Source organism: Tachypleus tridentatus, chromosome 8, assembly GCF_004210375.1.
Source record: "Tachypleus tridentatus isolate NWPU-2018 chromosome 8, ASM421037v1, whole genome shotgun sequence".
NCBI lineage: Eukaryota > Metazoa > Arthropoda > Merostomata > Xiphosura > Limulidae > Tachypleus > Tachypleus tridentatus.
In genome coordinates, this window is record NC_134832.1 from 14974799 (window position 1) to 14988291 (window position 13493).

Consider the following 13493-nt stretch of genomic DNA (forward strand, 5'->3'; position numbering starts at 1 on the left):
AGTGAGGTGGAAGTGGAAGGATTGTGGTATGTGTTATAAAAACTTTTGCATAGAGAGGGCAACGTAAAATGGGAAAGCTGTCTTATAAGTGGAGGGTAATGTCTATCAGAAATAGAATTTCACCTTGGGAAAGTTATGACATCTGACTGATTTGGCTGTGATTATCTGCAAGACAGTTTACATTTGATACCTGCTACTTATTTCAAAGATAAAGCTCAACCAGATGAATCAGTAGTCAACATCACTGGTAATTAAATTCAAGCTTAAGGCAGGTTATAGTTTTGAGACATGATCTGACTTAGAATTGGAGGACACTGCAAGCAACATCTTTGCAGAACACAAGTGTCTTAGGGCCAAACCACCCCACAGGCAGAATAAGTATTACTTCAAGGGAATGACAGCTAGAATGAAAATAAGAACTTTCTAATAATACCACGTTAAAATAAGGAGGTAGAAAGTACATTATATTAGTATATACCACACAGTATAATACATTTCATTTGAAATGGCTTGTTAATACAATTGCTTCTTTAAAATCCAAACATTACTACAAGAAACATTGGATGGTGTCTCCCCCATTCGCAATACATCCTTGCTTAAAGGCTGTACAAGAAGTTTTAAACTATGTATACAAATTACTAAAAAACAGAAAGGATATGAAAACAATGTAACCTAATAACTGTACCGAGAGGTTTCAGCCACAGTCTGAAATGTAGTTGTATAAACTTTGTTTAAAAGGTTCAGCTTTACAAGTTTCTTTCAGGTTTAGTAACTCTGTTTTATAGTTTACAGCATAATAAGTAAATTTTTCTTTATGAAATATTCATTTTCCTGTAATTATGTTTTCATTTCTTCACTGTATTATGATTTTCTTTATTACACTTAACTGTTGTATCATGTTACATTAATTAATATAATGATTTTTAATACCTTATTCTCTATTACTGCCACATTTTTTATTTGTTTATTTTTCACAGTTACATTTTATAAATAGTTTGACATTCTTTACTATTTTTATGTTGGAGTATTGTTTGCTTGCTTGAAGTTAAGTACAAAGCTACACAATGGGTCATCAGTGCTGTGCCCATTACAGGTATCAAAATCCAATTTCTAGCATTGTAAGTGTGCAAATATACCACTGGAGAGCCAGTTGGAGTAAGTGTAAGTACAAAATTTTCATTTATACACATGTCATAATATTCCCTAATAAATTTTTTAATACTTTTGGTTGTTTTGTTACTCACGAGTGGCAACACGTGAATTTTTTTTCCACTTCAACAAACATTTTAGATAGAAATTAACTTTTGCAGAATACATCAGCATACTTTACCCTTTTTAAATTATTATTATACAACATCTTTCACATCATTAAATATATTTGAGTAATTTATTAGCAATATGTTTAAAATAATGTTCTACATCTTGACAAGGTTTCAAAATTTTCTACATTGAAATATTTACTTACAAAAGGATTCATATTCCCTGAAGAATCAAAGGAAATAACAATACGAAGATTTTTCTCTTGAACATATTTGAAATCAACATCTGACAGATAAACAGTCTGTGGTGCATTGCTGAGAAAAATGTAACAAATGGTGCTTATTCTGTTATACACTATCTATTCAAATAGTTGTTTTTTTACAAATACATTATCAAGCTTGAGCTTAAGTCACGTTGAACTAAATTAAAAATGAAATCAATGCACTAAGAGTTTTTCTTAATTATGTAAAATATATTAAAAGTGCTAATTAATATGATAAAACAATCCATCTTATAAAAAAGATTCTGGTTCCAATAATATATTAGTCTGATTATAATCTCTTTCTTTGCACAACTTAAACATTATTATTAGTGATACAGTTTATCCATTTCATGAAATCATGCAAAGTTGCACAAGAGATTACCTGCATGAGCCATCACCAATTTTGTGCTGAAAGAGTGGAGAAAAAGGAAGCAGTAAATAATACCCACCACCAATTCTTGGACTATTTCTATAGTAGGAGTTCACCACCACCTCAATAACACATTCACAGTTATTAATTGCAAATTTCAATTTTGCAGTAATGGGACAAGAACTATAGACCCTCAGATTCCTAACCTAGCATGCTAACCATTACACTACGTTTGGTCCGCTAATGACACAGGAAATAAGGAACTAATTAACAACTAGCAGAACAGCTTCAGGTTGAAGATTCTTCACTGAACAATTATTTAGGTAATTAATATTGATAAAACCTCAATCTCTTGGATGAAGGGAACACAGCAAATGTTACTTTTCTGAATATTACAAATCTAAAAACATACTTTAAAACCTTTTATATATGTGTGTTATTTTTGGGAGCTTTTAGTTATTATTATCTAAGACCAGTCCCAGAAATAATTACAAAATTGAGTGTGAATAACATGCAGGAACTAAATGTAACACCAACCAAACAACTTATCTGATGTTCTGCTGTAAATACCAGCAAACTATATCATAAATTCAAATTCATGATTTTTTATAAAACCATGTGTAAAGAACCTCCCAGAAAGCACCTTAAAAATACAATTAATCTTTCAATATTACTGTTCAAATACTGAAAAATATGGCCAATTTACCTTATTAAGAATCTCTAGTCTTGTACCTCATTTTGAAATTTTATTTTGATGATGCTTCTCTATTTTCTGATATTATCATATTAATTAGTGATGTTACAAATTAGAAAACAGATAAAAGGAATGTGAGCTAAATTTCCACTGGTTTTTATAATCATTAACGTTTAACTACATATTGATTGTTTCTTAGTAGTAAGATATATCAACTTTAAATTATTTAAAATCTTATTGGTTACTATTCAATTGCTTTATTTTTTCTACACATATTTAGAATGCTGTTTTTTATCCTTATTAGAGATAGATTTCCTTGATTTTCCTTTTTATCCCTCAGAAACCATACATATTATTATGAAATGTTGTAAATATACATATTTACTTATCAAAAATTAAAAAATAAAACTTTCAAAACTATCATAGATGATTCTGCTTGGAACTATGAGACAGAACTAATAATTGGATGTCTTACTGATGACTAACACCTTTTCTACTTACTTTCCATTAATAAAGTCTTGATTTTGCTTGATCACACTCCATGTACTCTTTTCACGACAGAGTGCATTGTGCTTAGTGGGGGCCTCAACATTATGTTGATATTTTCCCGTTCCATCACAGAAATGAGCAACCTGATGACAGATATAAAGAAACAGAAAATTAGAAAATAAAAGAAGTTAAATACTGGCTTCTTCAAGACTGTTAAGAAAGAAAAAATGAAGCTGTTTGCCACTTTACATAGAAAACAACACAATGACTACTGTAACATAAAATGTTGTAAGTGTGTTGTTATTCAAAAGATGAATATTGCAAGAATAAAAAACTTATAAATTATGTGTAATGGAAATAAGAATTAAGAAATGAATCCTAACCTTTGGTAGAAAATGCTGAGACATAAGTGATGATAAAATACCATCGTTTTCAGTTCCTTGTTGTTTGGCAATAAAAAAACAATTGTTGTTTTTGGGAGGCTTTCCAGTGTTGATATCAAAGACTGGTTCACACTCACTATCAGTTTGATTTCTATAGATACATTTATATATATAATAAGTCCCACAGTAAAATTTACTACACACAATTTATGTCTAATTACTTAATCCTGTATGTGTATTGTACTTAAGCAAATTGGGGAAAAAAGTCACACCCTAGAATCTAAGCTTAAATTCAGGAGCCCTGACTCACATTAGTGATTTGAGACTGATACTTTAACAACAGAAATACCAGGTCTCAAGCCTCTTAAAAACAACAGTTCATTGTGGTGCTTTGTGTGAAGAAATAACTATATTGAAAGAAGAGATTTACATAAAGTTGCATGAACTCTCTACAAAAGTCCTATAAAGTTGTACTTTATATTTTTATGAAGGAAGAGCATAAATTAGTCCTTCATATGTGAAAAATGCACAAGGGTTGTAAACAGCCACCTACCAAACAGTGCACAGGGCCTTGTGACCTGTAGAATTTGTTCAATGGCAGTTTAGGTCCTAATGAAATTTGCTAAAACTTTTCTTGCTACTTTGAATTTGTAAATAATGATTATCAAATTTTATCATTTATACTTTCAAATACTGAGTTAATTTTACAGTTACAGATACATGACACCTATATACAACAATATAGTTTAAAAGTTAACATTCACCTAATTTGAATATATATTTCTGATAGATACTCACTTTTACATGCAGAAATGCCATTTCACTTGCACATCCATTTATGAGATTTGCATGCAACTTGCCTTGAGCTAGTTCCTACCTAAATTCACATGTTTATCATGAACTGCTCTTGTGTGTGATGACATAATTATGTGACAATAGCCTTCCACCAGTCAGAGGGGTACACATTCTCCAAGCACAGCAACTTCCTCAATCCACTTGTACTAGTAACAACTTCATTCTCAGACGAAGCAAAAAAGACAGTAGAAATGGAGGTTGTGTGGGAGGTGACTATCTCCCAGCAGTACATTTCCAGATCAGAAAAATTTTAACCTCTGAGAAAATAATTCATCTTCATGAACAAAAGTCATTATTTAATTACACTGATAATAGATTTCTGATAGATACTTATCTCCCTCACACAATAGCTTTTCTCATGATAGTTCATGAGTGATATTCTGTCATGTGCTTATCATAACTCTATGTATGGAGAAGTACACAAGCACTCCACTGAGTAAGTTGATAGTGATCTCGCAGAAAATCCCAGCTCAACTGTGTATGTTACAACTTTAAAGGGTATTTGGTCTAAGTTTACAGGAAAATATATTTAACCAGGCAATACTACCCACTGTGCAGGAACCAAATATATATCAAAGACAAAGTAAGCCACTGAGAGAAAACATAATAGACAAAGGCACTGATTCGAGTTAGAGTCAAACTGGTGTGTGTAGAATCACCATAGGAGATAAATGATATCAAGTAGAGGACACAGACAGGTGATTCAGGTAATTAACAACAAAGATATGGGAAGTTGTCTATTTTACAGCCCGTACAATTTCCTATGGAGGTGATTGAAACAAACCACTAGATACATGGTGAAATGTCAAATATGATAAGATGAGAGACAATAAAGATGTTCTTTCAAGGAGAGAAAAGAGTAAGCCAATCTAATAAGCTCATGAATCCAATCCATAAGAGTAATGGGAGAGAGGTCACATGACACAGAGGGGGTTACAGGGAATAAAAAAAACAAGAATGGGAACCACAAAAGGAAACTGTATAAGCCAAATGCCACTGCAGAGCCTGCACAAGACACGGGAGGCAATCCAAATTCTTCTATCCAATTAGCTAACTTATTCTGTAAATCTACAAACAATTTTTTACAAGCATTTTATGTGATACTTTCACATAAGCTTTTTGAAAATCCAAATACATAAAATGTGCACTCTTACCCTCATCTACATTTGCAGTGACATTTTCAAAGAATGCAAAAAGATATGTGAGGCACGATTTCTTTTAGTAAAACCATTTTAACTAGCTAATAAAATTCTATACTTTGTTGAATAATTTTGAAAATTTCTTTCATCAAACTTTCCAAATTTTTTCACACACCTGATTTAAAACTAATAGGACTATAATTATTACAACAACTTCTATTGCCTCCCTTTAAGATAGGAGTAACATTAGCTAATTATAAAATCTGTTGGTACTTGTCCACTATTCAAGGACTTACAAAATATTGTAGCAAATGGCTCACATATCAAATCCTTGACCTCTTATAAAACTCATATTATCTAGTCCAGGAGCCTTATCATTCCTTGAACTTCCCAATTTTATTTTCAGAAGCTCAGAATTTATGCAGTTTTCTTGTTCAACTTTGATTTCATCTATCAATTGCTCAAGATGAGAAATTCTGTTTAAGTCTTTATCAGTAAAAAATAAAGAATTTAATAACCTAGCCATTTCACAACTATCAGACATAATCCTTCCTATGTTATCCCTCAAGGGTTCTATCCCCATCATAATATGCTTTTTACCACAAATGTACTTTTAAAAAATCCTTAATGTTAATTTTTATGTTTTCTGCCATATTTTTTCACATACCCTTTTGGATGTCCTATTCTCTTGTTTGAGAAACTTTCTTGATCTTCTATAATACCAGTAAATTTCAATTTCGTAAATTTGTTAGGCTTTTTTAAAATGTTCTCTCTTATACTCTTTGTGAGCTAACCTGTCTTTTTAACTTGCTGTTATCCTTTTCTTTCTGTAAGGAATATATTTTTTTTGAATATTTAAACCAATTTTCTTTAAAAAAATTTTACATTCAACTCTAATATTATTAGAATTTAGCTTTCTAATGTATTCTCATTTCAAATAGTCTTTATTTCTTGGTAAGAACAAAAAATACCACTAGAGGGCCCAAAGCAGCAGACATCAAGACTAACTTAATAGAAAGTTGGAAGTCTTACAAGTAATTACAAATTCATTTGATAGTGATTTCAAATATATTGTGATAGTAGCTGTCAGATGTGAAGGACTGGTAAATTCACTTAAAAGCAAATAAGCATAAACAGTATCACAACTAGAGAGGCAATCTTCCGCCACACATTGTTTATCATATTCTGGTGTCAAAAAATAAAGAAATGTGTTTATATTTCTATTGTTATTAAAAAACATGGACCACATTGGCAGAATAACGGGGAGTAATATGCTTCATATGTCCACCAAAATCAGACCAAATTTGAGTGAGTTAATGTGAAAAATCTGTCCCCAAGTTAAGATAAGAATTTTTTTGTTTTTTTGTGACTTTTACCATCCAAAAAATAATAATTTCTAAGTTGGATCACAGTTGTAATGTATACCAAATTTTGACCAAATCCATTTGGCCATTGTTTTCTATGGTGGTGAAGGTAATAAAACAGAAAACTTTAAACTTGTCATGTTAAATGATCCAGAAAGGAATTTTTAAAAAATGGATGTAAATTATCAGTTAATTATATTTTCTTTGAGGCAGCCAACTGTCAATAAGAGATTTCATTTAATAACCAACACAGGAAACTTAAACTTTATTAATTTAGAATGAAGCACTGAAATTCATTGCCAGGCTTACTATTATGTTTTATTACATGTATTTCTCTAAAAGATGATACTTTACTAACTTTATCATGAATACAACAATAATACAGCTCATTCAAGTAATAAGCACATAGATACATAAGAGCTTATTAATTAAAGAAATATATATATTTACTGTTATGGTTTGTAATGCATAAAAATAGGCTAATAATAAAGTCATATTACATAAATGTACCCATGGCATAACAGAAATTGAGAAACGTTTAAATAAAACCAGAACTGAAAAAAAAGTAAGTTTTGGTCACAATTTTTGGCTATTTTGTAAATAAAAATATAATTTTATTCCAAATATCATAACATAATAACATCAAAAGAAAAAAAAATTCTACAAAGACACACATACACATTTACAGCAACTTATCAATTAGAGAATATTTTTATTATTCATTTGGCAGGGATAAAAAAAATCAAATGATTAAAAACTTCTATTACTTTAGGCAAAATATGTCCTGAAAACTTACCTTTTGTCATACTGAACTTGATTATTTGCACAGTCAGTTGCCTGGGCTTTGCTTTTCCGTCCCGGTATTCCATAGTAAAGTGGATACAGAGGGTCATCAGGAAAGCCATGTTCATCAAATATTCCATACCTATAATGTGCCCATTCATGAACAAATATTTTTCCTGTATAAAGTAAAAAACATTTATTAACCAAGCAAAAAAAAATTTTCTGGATACATTGAATGTGTAATGTGCAAGGTAAATTACTAACATTAATACATGTATTCTAGCCTTTGTCAAACTTACTGTATTTTTTCAATCAGATAAATGGACAGAATGCTTAAAAAAGTGTCTGATGACCAACAAATGTGAATGAGTAAGATAACCTTCTATAGCTTAAGGTATAATGCAGTTGTTTGGTTCTTTGTCAGCTACTGGTCAGTAACCCTTTCTTTCTTTGTGAACCTGATGATGACTGAAGAAGGTGTTCTTTGAATCTGTTTTCCATTTTTCTACTTGTTTCTCCAATACAGAAGTCGTGGCAGTTATCACATTGTATTTTATAAATGATGTTGGTGTTGTGTTTGTCAGTGTAGTTTTTAATAGTACAGACCTTAGTTTTATGCGTGGTTTTTAAATAAATTTAGTATTAACTGAAATGTCATATTTTGTTGCTAGTTTTTGCCAAATGTTGGTTATTTTTCTGCTGATGTTGGAATATATGATATGCAACAGTATATGGTTTCGTGATTATTTTTTTTTTCCATTTTAAAAACTTTATTTTTACTGTACTTGGATGACTTGCCATGCAAATCCATACTGACTTATTTTCTTACTTTTAAGCATGCATATATCCACTGCTTTGTAGACACTTATGTATCTCAAAATTTGAGCTGTGTGTATGCTCTTATAATTTTTGTCTTCCCTTATATGTGTGACAGGTTATAATGTATTGTTGGTTATGTATGGCAGTTTCTTTAAATTTTATTATAATTTAATATACACAGAATTTCTTACAGCATGTAATATTCAACAAAGGGGGAAACATTATTTAAAAAACTTGTTGAATTCTACTCCCTGTAAAGGATTAAATCATTATTCTATTTTGGCTGCTTTGTTCAGCCATGTTAGAATACTTGATTCACTTGGTTACAATTATAGGGAAAGTGTGTGAGGAGGTGAGTATTCATTTTAGAAGGTGACATTTCCTAATCTCAAAAATGTATGTCTGATAAAGACTCACCTATCATCATATTCCTACCCATTTTTGCTATGTCTTCTGCACATGTTCTTACTTGCTTCTTTGGAAAATTATTGCACTCTAATAACTTCATTCTTTTCCTCAGTATTTCATTGAACAGCTGCATTCATAGTTCCTCCCTGAGGTTAGTTTAATTTAAACTGAATTTGTTAACAAAACATTAATTTTTATTTTCTTTGGGTTTTGTGTCAAAATCTTTAATTTTTATCATTATGTCACAAGTGATAGTTGCTCCCACTCACTGTCTTAACTATTTGTATTTCCTGTTTTAAGAGGTGTGATAACAGTTGGTAATTTTCACAGAGACAGAGTTGAGAGCTAAATGTGTTTCTTTCAGGTAATATTAGTACAATTTGGTTTCAAAAGTAATTAAGAAGTTCTTTACTACCAACAGAGTGTACCACAGTTTATAGTATCAGAATTATTTTCTAATTCTGTATGAAGTGAAATGTCACATCAAATTAATTTTTTCCACTTAAAAGTTTAAGTTAAAGAATACGAGTTATCTTACTTCTATAGTAATGTTGGTTTTTTTCTGCTAATGTCAGGAATATATGGTATGCAGCCGTATATGGTTTCATGATTTTTCTAAATCGTGGGGTATATTTTTGTTACTTGATTTTGCTTTTTGTCTACAAGGGTGTGTATAATGTTTTCTACAGTCTGTGGAGGAAGCTTGTTCATGTTGATGAAGCATTGTTTCATTTTGTCTAATTCATCGTTATTTTATCTGGTGAGCATAGTTTTATGGCTGTGTTCATTTGGTTTCTTAGTATATCAAGTTTTTGTTTTGCTTCATGTGCTGAGTCTCAAGAAATGTATAGTCCAGTATGGGTGATTTTTTGATGGATTCCTGTTTTAAATTGTGTATCGGTTTTTGTAATTTTGAAATTAAGAAATGATACTTGATTGCTTTATTCGTGTTCACATGTGAAGTTAATGTTGAGATGTATAGAGTTAATGTGATTGAAAAAATTAAGTGTGTGTTCTGTAAATGTGAATCTCGCAATCGTGTCGTCTACATATCTGTACAAATATAATGGTGGATGTAATGCTGTCCATGTGGTGATGCTGGATCACATGAGCACCGATGCATTCGTCAATAGTTTGCGGTGCTTCACTGCATTGAGGGGGAAGTGCATCGACTGAGCTCCGACCAAGAAAGCAACTTCACTGGAGCCCTAGAGAATAGGCCAAACTCTTGGAGGAATGCGAGGAAGACAAACTCAAGAACTTTCTGATCAGCCACTGATGTGAATTTGTCCAGCATGTTACCCAATCCTGCCACATGGGTGGCATTTGGGAGAGATAGATCCACTCAATTCGAAGCATCGTTACAGGTCTTCTTCACAATGCTGCTGGAAGACTTGACAGCTTGTCACTGCAAAGTTTTTTCTACGATGAGATGGCAATTGTAAATAGTCGCCCCTTGTCAGTGGAGGATCTCAACAATCTGCTAGGTCCAATTCCCATCACCCCAAACCATCTACTCACTCTTGAGACTGAGCCAGTGATTCCTACACCAGGAGAGTTTGTTCATGAAGATCTGTACGCCAGTAAAAGGTAGAAGAAAGTACATTATTTCACAGAAAGATTCTGGCAGCAGTGGCACAAAAAGTATCTGCTAAATATTGAGATGCGTCAAAAATGGACAACCAAGAATAGAAACCTAAAGTTTGGTGATATAGTTCTGTTTAAAGAGGAAGAACACCCAAGAGGATGCTGGAAAATGGCGAACGTCGTGGACACTATGCCAAGCAAAGATGGTCTTGTGAGGAAAGTGAAGATACTGGTGAGAGACTCAAGACTCAATGACCGAGGACTTCCAACTAGGAAAGCCAGCTACTTGAAAAGACCCATGCATAATCTCATCCTGCTGTTGGACAATAATTCTTCTGAATAATATGTAATTTAGTAAATCAAGTGATTTAGGTGGGAGTGTAGTCACAGCTAGCTCAGTTTCATTTTTTGAATCCAAACCCTCACAATATCCGAGTTTTATGCCCTTCCAAACGAATCCAGTTTGATCCAGATAGTTCCCTGATCCGGAAACTTAATCACATGCATGTTCATCCCCATAGACAATTAGTTCTCTCATGCAGAGTACTTGAATATATGAAAATTGATATTTACCCTTGAGATAACGCATGCATTTGTATATTTAAGTGTTTTGTTATATTGCCTTCATACATGTTGTATGTCTTCACAATTTTGTTATGTTATAATTATGCCATCATTGTCAACCAAGCACATAAGAATACCTATAAACAGATTCACTCTGAGGTTAGCATGGTCACAACCAACGTGGAATTTCTTTCAATAGACACTTAAGGCTTTGGAATTTGAATTATGGACTCCCCATGTACATGCTGGTCGAAGGAGGTATTGACATGTGTATCTTTTGGAAACTTTCAAAGACAGTCCTGATTTTAATAACGTAAGAGTCGGAATGTATAAGATATTTAGTATAGGTCTTACTTCATTGTTTCTATCTTGCCATGATCCCAAGTTGAATTGATATGTCTGTTAAGCTGTAATTTCGTGCTCGTACCAGTAACAATATAGCTTTTGTGTACAATTGTCTTCTATGAGCCTGTAATTCGAATATGTGTGTGTGTTTGCTTATATGAAATTTGGTGATATTGCAAAACTTCTTAATTCTTGATTGTTACAATTTCACGGTGTGGATGGTATGAATGTAGTTCATCACATCAAATTCCATTTAAACATCATTCATCATTGTGTGGGTTCATATGGGGTAACACTTTTAATTCAGAAAAGCAAAAAATAATCACACTCACCTCCATCCTCAGAGCCATGCTGATTGCTGTTTAAACTTTGCAAAAATGTTCCTGTTATCTGGATGTGATGGCCTAGTTTGCCACAACTTTGAGGTTGTAAAGTGAAAGGTACATCTCCAAATTTTCCTCCATCAGGTTGGACAAAAATGTCAGAATTTTCATATAGTTCAAGACTAGGTTGTTCAATTTGTGAGATAAAGTTTAGTGTTTGGTTCCAGCCATTCTGTAGACTCCAGGATTTGGGAATCAACAATGTGACACTTCCAAAGAATGCTCTTTGACGAGTAGTAACAAACAAAGCTGCAGATGACTTCCTTATTAAGCTCTAAATGGTGAAAAGAACACAATGAAATACATATTTTGGTAGAGATAATGGGTAGGAAACAATTAAAATATGTCATAAAGCAATGGAAGTAATTCAAATGTAATATTCTGCAAGTCAAAGCAATTTATCACAAGAAATGTTTTACGATAAAATCATGGATAAAATACATGTACATTAGATGCAGTAGATAAGTATTAATTCAAAATAATCACGAGAATACAACAGAAAACTTGCATAAGTCATAAACCAGTTGATACTACCAAAAAGATGTTTGTAAATCGTGGCATCAGAGAGAATACATAGGTATTTTTATGAGAATAATTAATTCATAATCCTTTGAATCAAGACAATAAGATGAATCCACCATGTTTTTTTGTTTTTTTTATAAATTAGGATCGTATTAATACACCACTTTTAAGGAAATAACAGAATTAATACAATTTACAAGGGGCAATGAAAATAAATGAAAAAAGGACAAGGAAAAATGAAATTTAAATGAATTTATGAAAAAAATATTGAATAAAAGTTTTAACATGAAAAATATAGATAAAACACAAGGAAACATTTTTAGAGTTGTTGCAGTAACTAAAGCATGATATAAATGTTGTTAAACAATAATGAAAATATAAAATGGAAATCAGTCAAAGCAACAGATGGATTTTAAATGGTCAAAAAAAAAGGAAGTGAATAAAAAGGCTGCATAATGTTTACAAACCAATGCAATGAAAATGAAAACCCAAATATTAAAATACTTGTCAGTAAATGCAATGGAATTATCCTTGATGAAAAAAGCACTTTAATGACAATGCAATTAAAAAGCATAGCAGAATACTCTTTGGTATTAATTATTCTTTGTATAACTTCTACATATGACCATATTCTAGTTTTATATTTCTGATAGCATCCTTCCAATGTAACACATCATAACAATTATCAGAACAGATTTAGTTACAATATTCATCCATATTGTTCTCATCATATTTTTCTTATTTTCTGTTTTACTAATTTATATTTAGGGTTTTGAAAGTAATATATAGTTTTTATCAGGATTTACTTTTACTGTAACCTTGTCATCACCTGTAATGCACTATTAATGTGAAATAACAAATTCTGCTTTTATTTTGCTAAGGTTTTGTTTACCATTCATTTATTATTATTATCTAGTTCAACTACCGTTTTTAGACATATTATTAAAAACTAACTGGTATTAAACTTTTAATACTCATACCAACCATTTCGAGAATACATTTTCACTTCAAGAGCGATTTTCGTCCTCATAAAGTGCTAACTCACTTTCAAGCTTGGGTACACTGATTTTAATTATATACATATGAAAATTACACCAGCTTCCCCTATCAGTGACACACAAATACTGTTTTGAAAGATTGTCGTTATTTATGGTAATATCTAGTCTTCAGATGTAACCCTGTGGTCTAATCACTAAATAAAAAGCTTTCCTTAACTTTGAAAACGAGTTAGTTCATAAGACAAAGTTAAAAAGAATAACTGCTAAT

The 13493-nt window shown here is 31.6% G+C and overlaps 1 protein-coding gene across 2 annotated transcripts in view; it reads right to left on the reverse strand.

Annotated features, from left to right (window-relative positions):
• Positions 1-13493, reverse strand: part of LOC143258570 (calcium-activated chloride channel regulator 1-like) — a 62959-nt gene that overhangs the window by 19571 nt on the left and 29895 nt on the right. For both annotated transcript variants that reach the window (XM_076517735.1, XM_076517734.1), the window contains exons 2-6: positions 11655-11979; positions 7613-7775; positions 3459-3609; positions 3088-3218; positions 1466-1574 (exon numbers count right to left, since the gene is read on the reverse strand). In XM_076517735.1, the coding sequence (XP_076373850.1) occupies positions 1466-1574; positions 3088-3218; positions 3459-3609; positions 7613-7775; positions 11655-11979 (879 nt within the window). The remainder of the gene's footprint in view (positions 1-1465; positions 1575-3087; positions 3219-3458; positions 3610-7612; positions 7776-11654; positions 11980-13493) is intronic.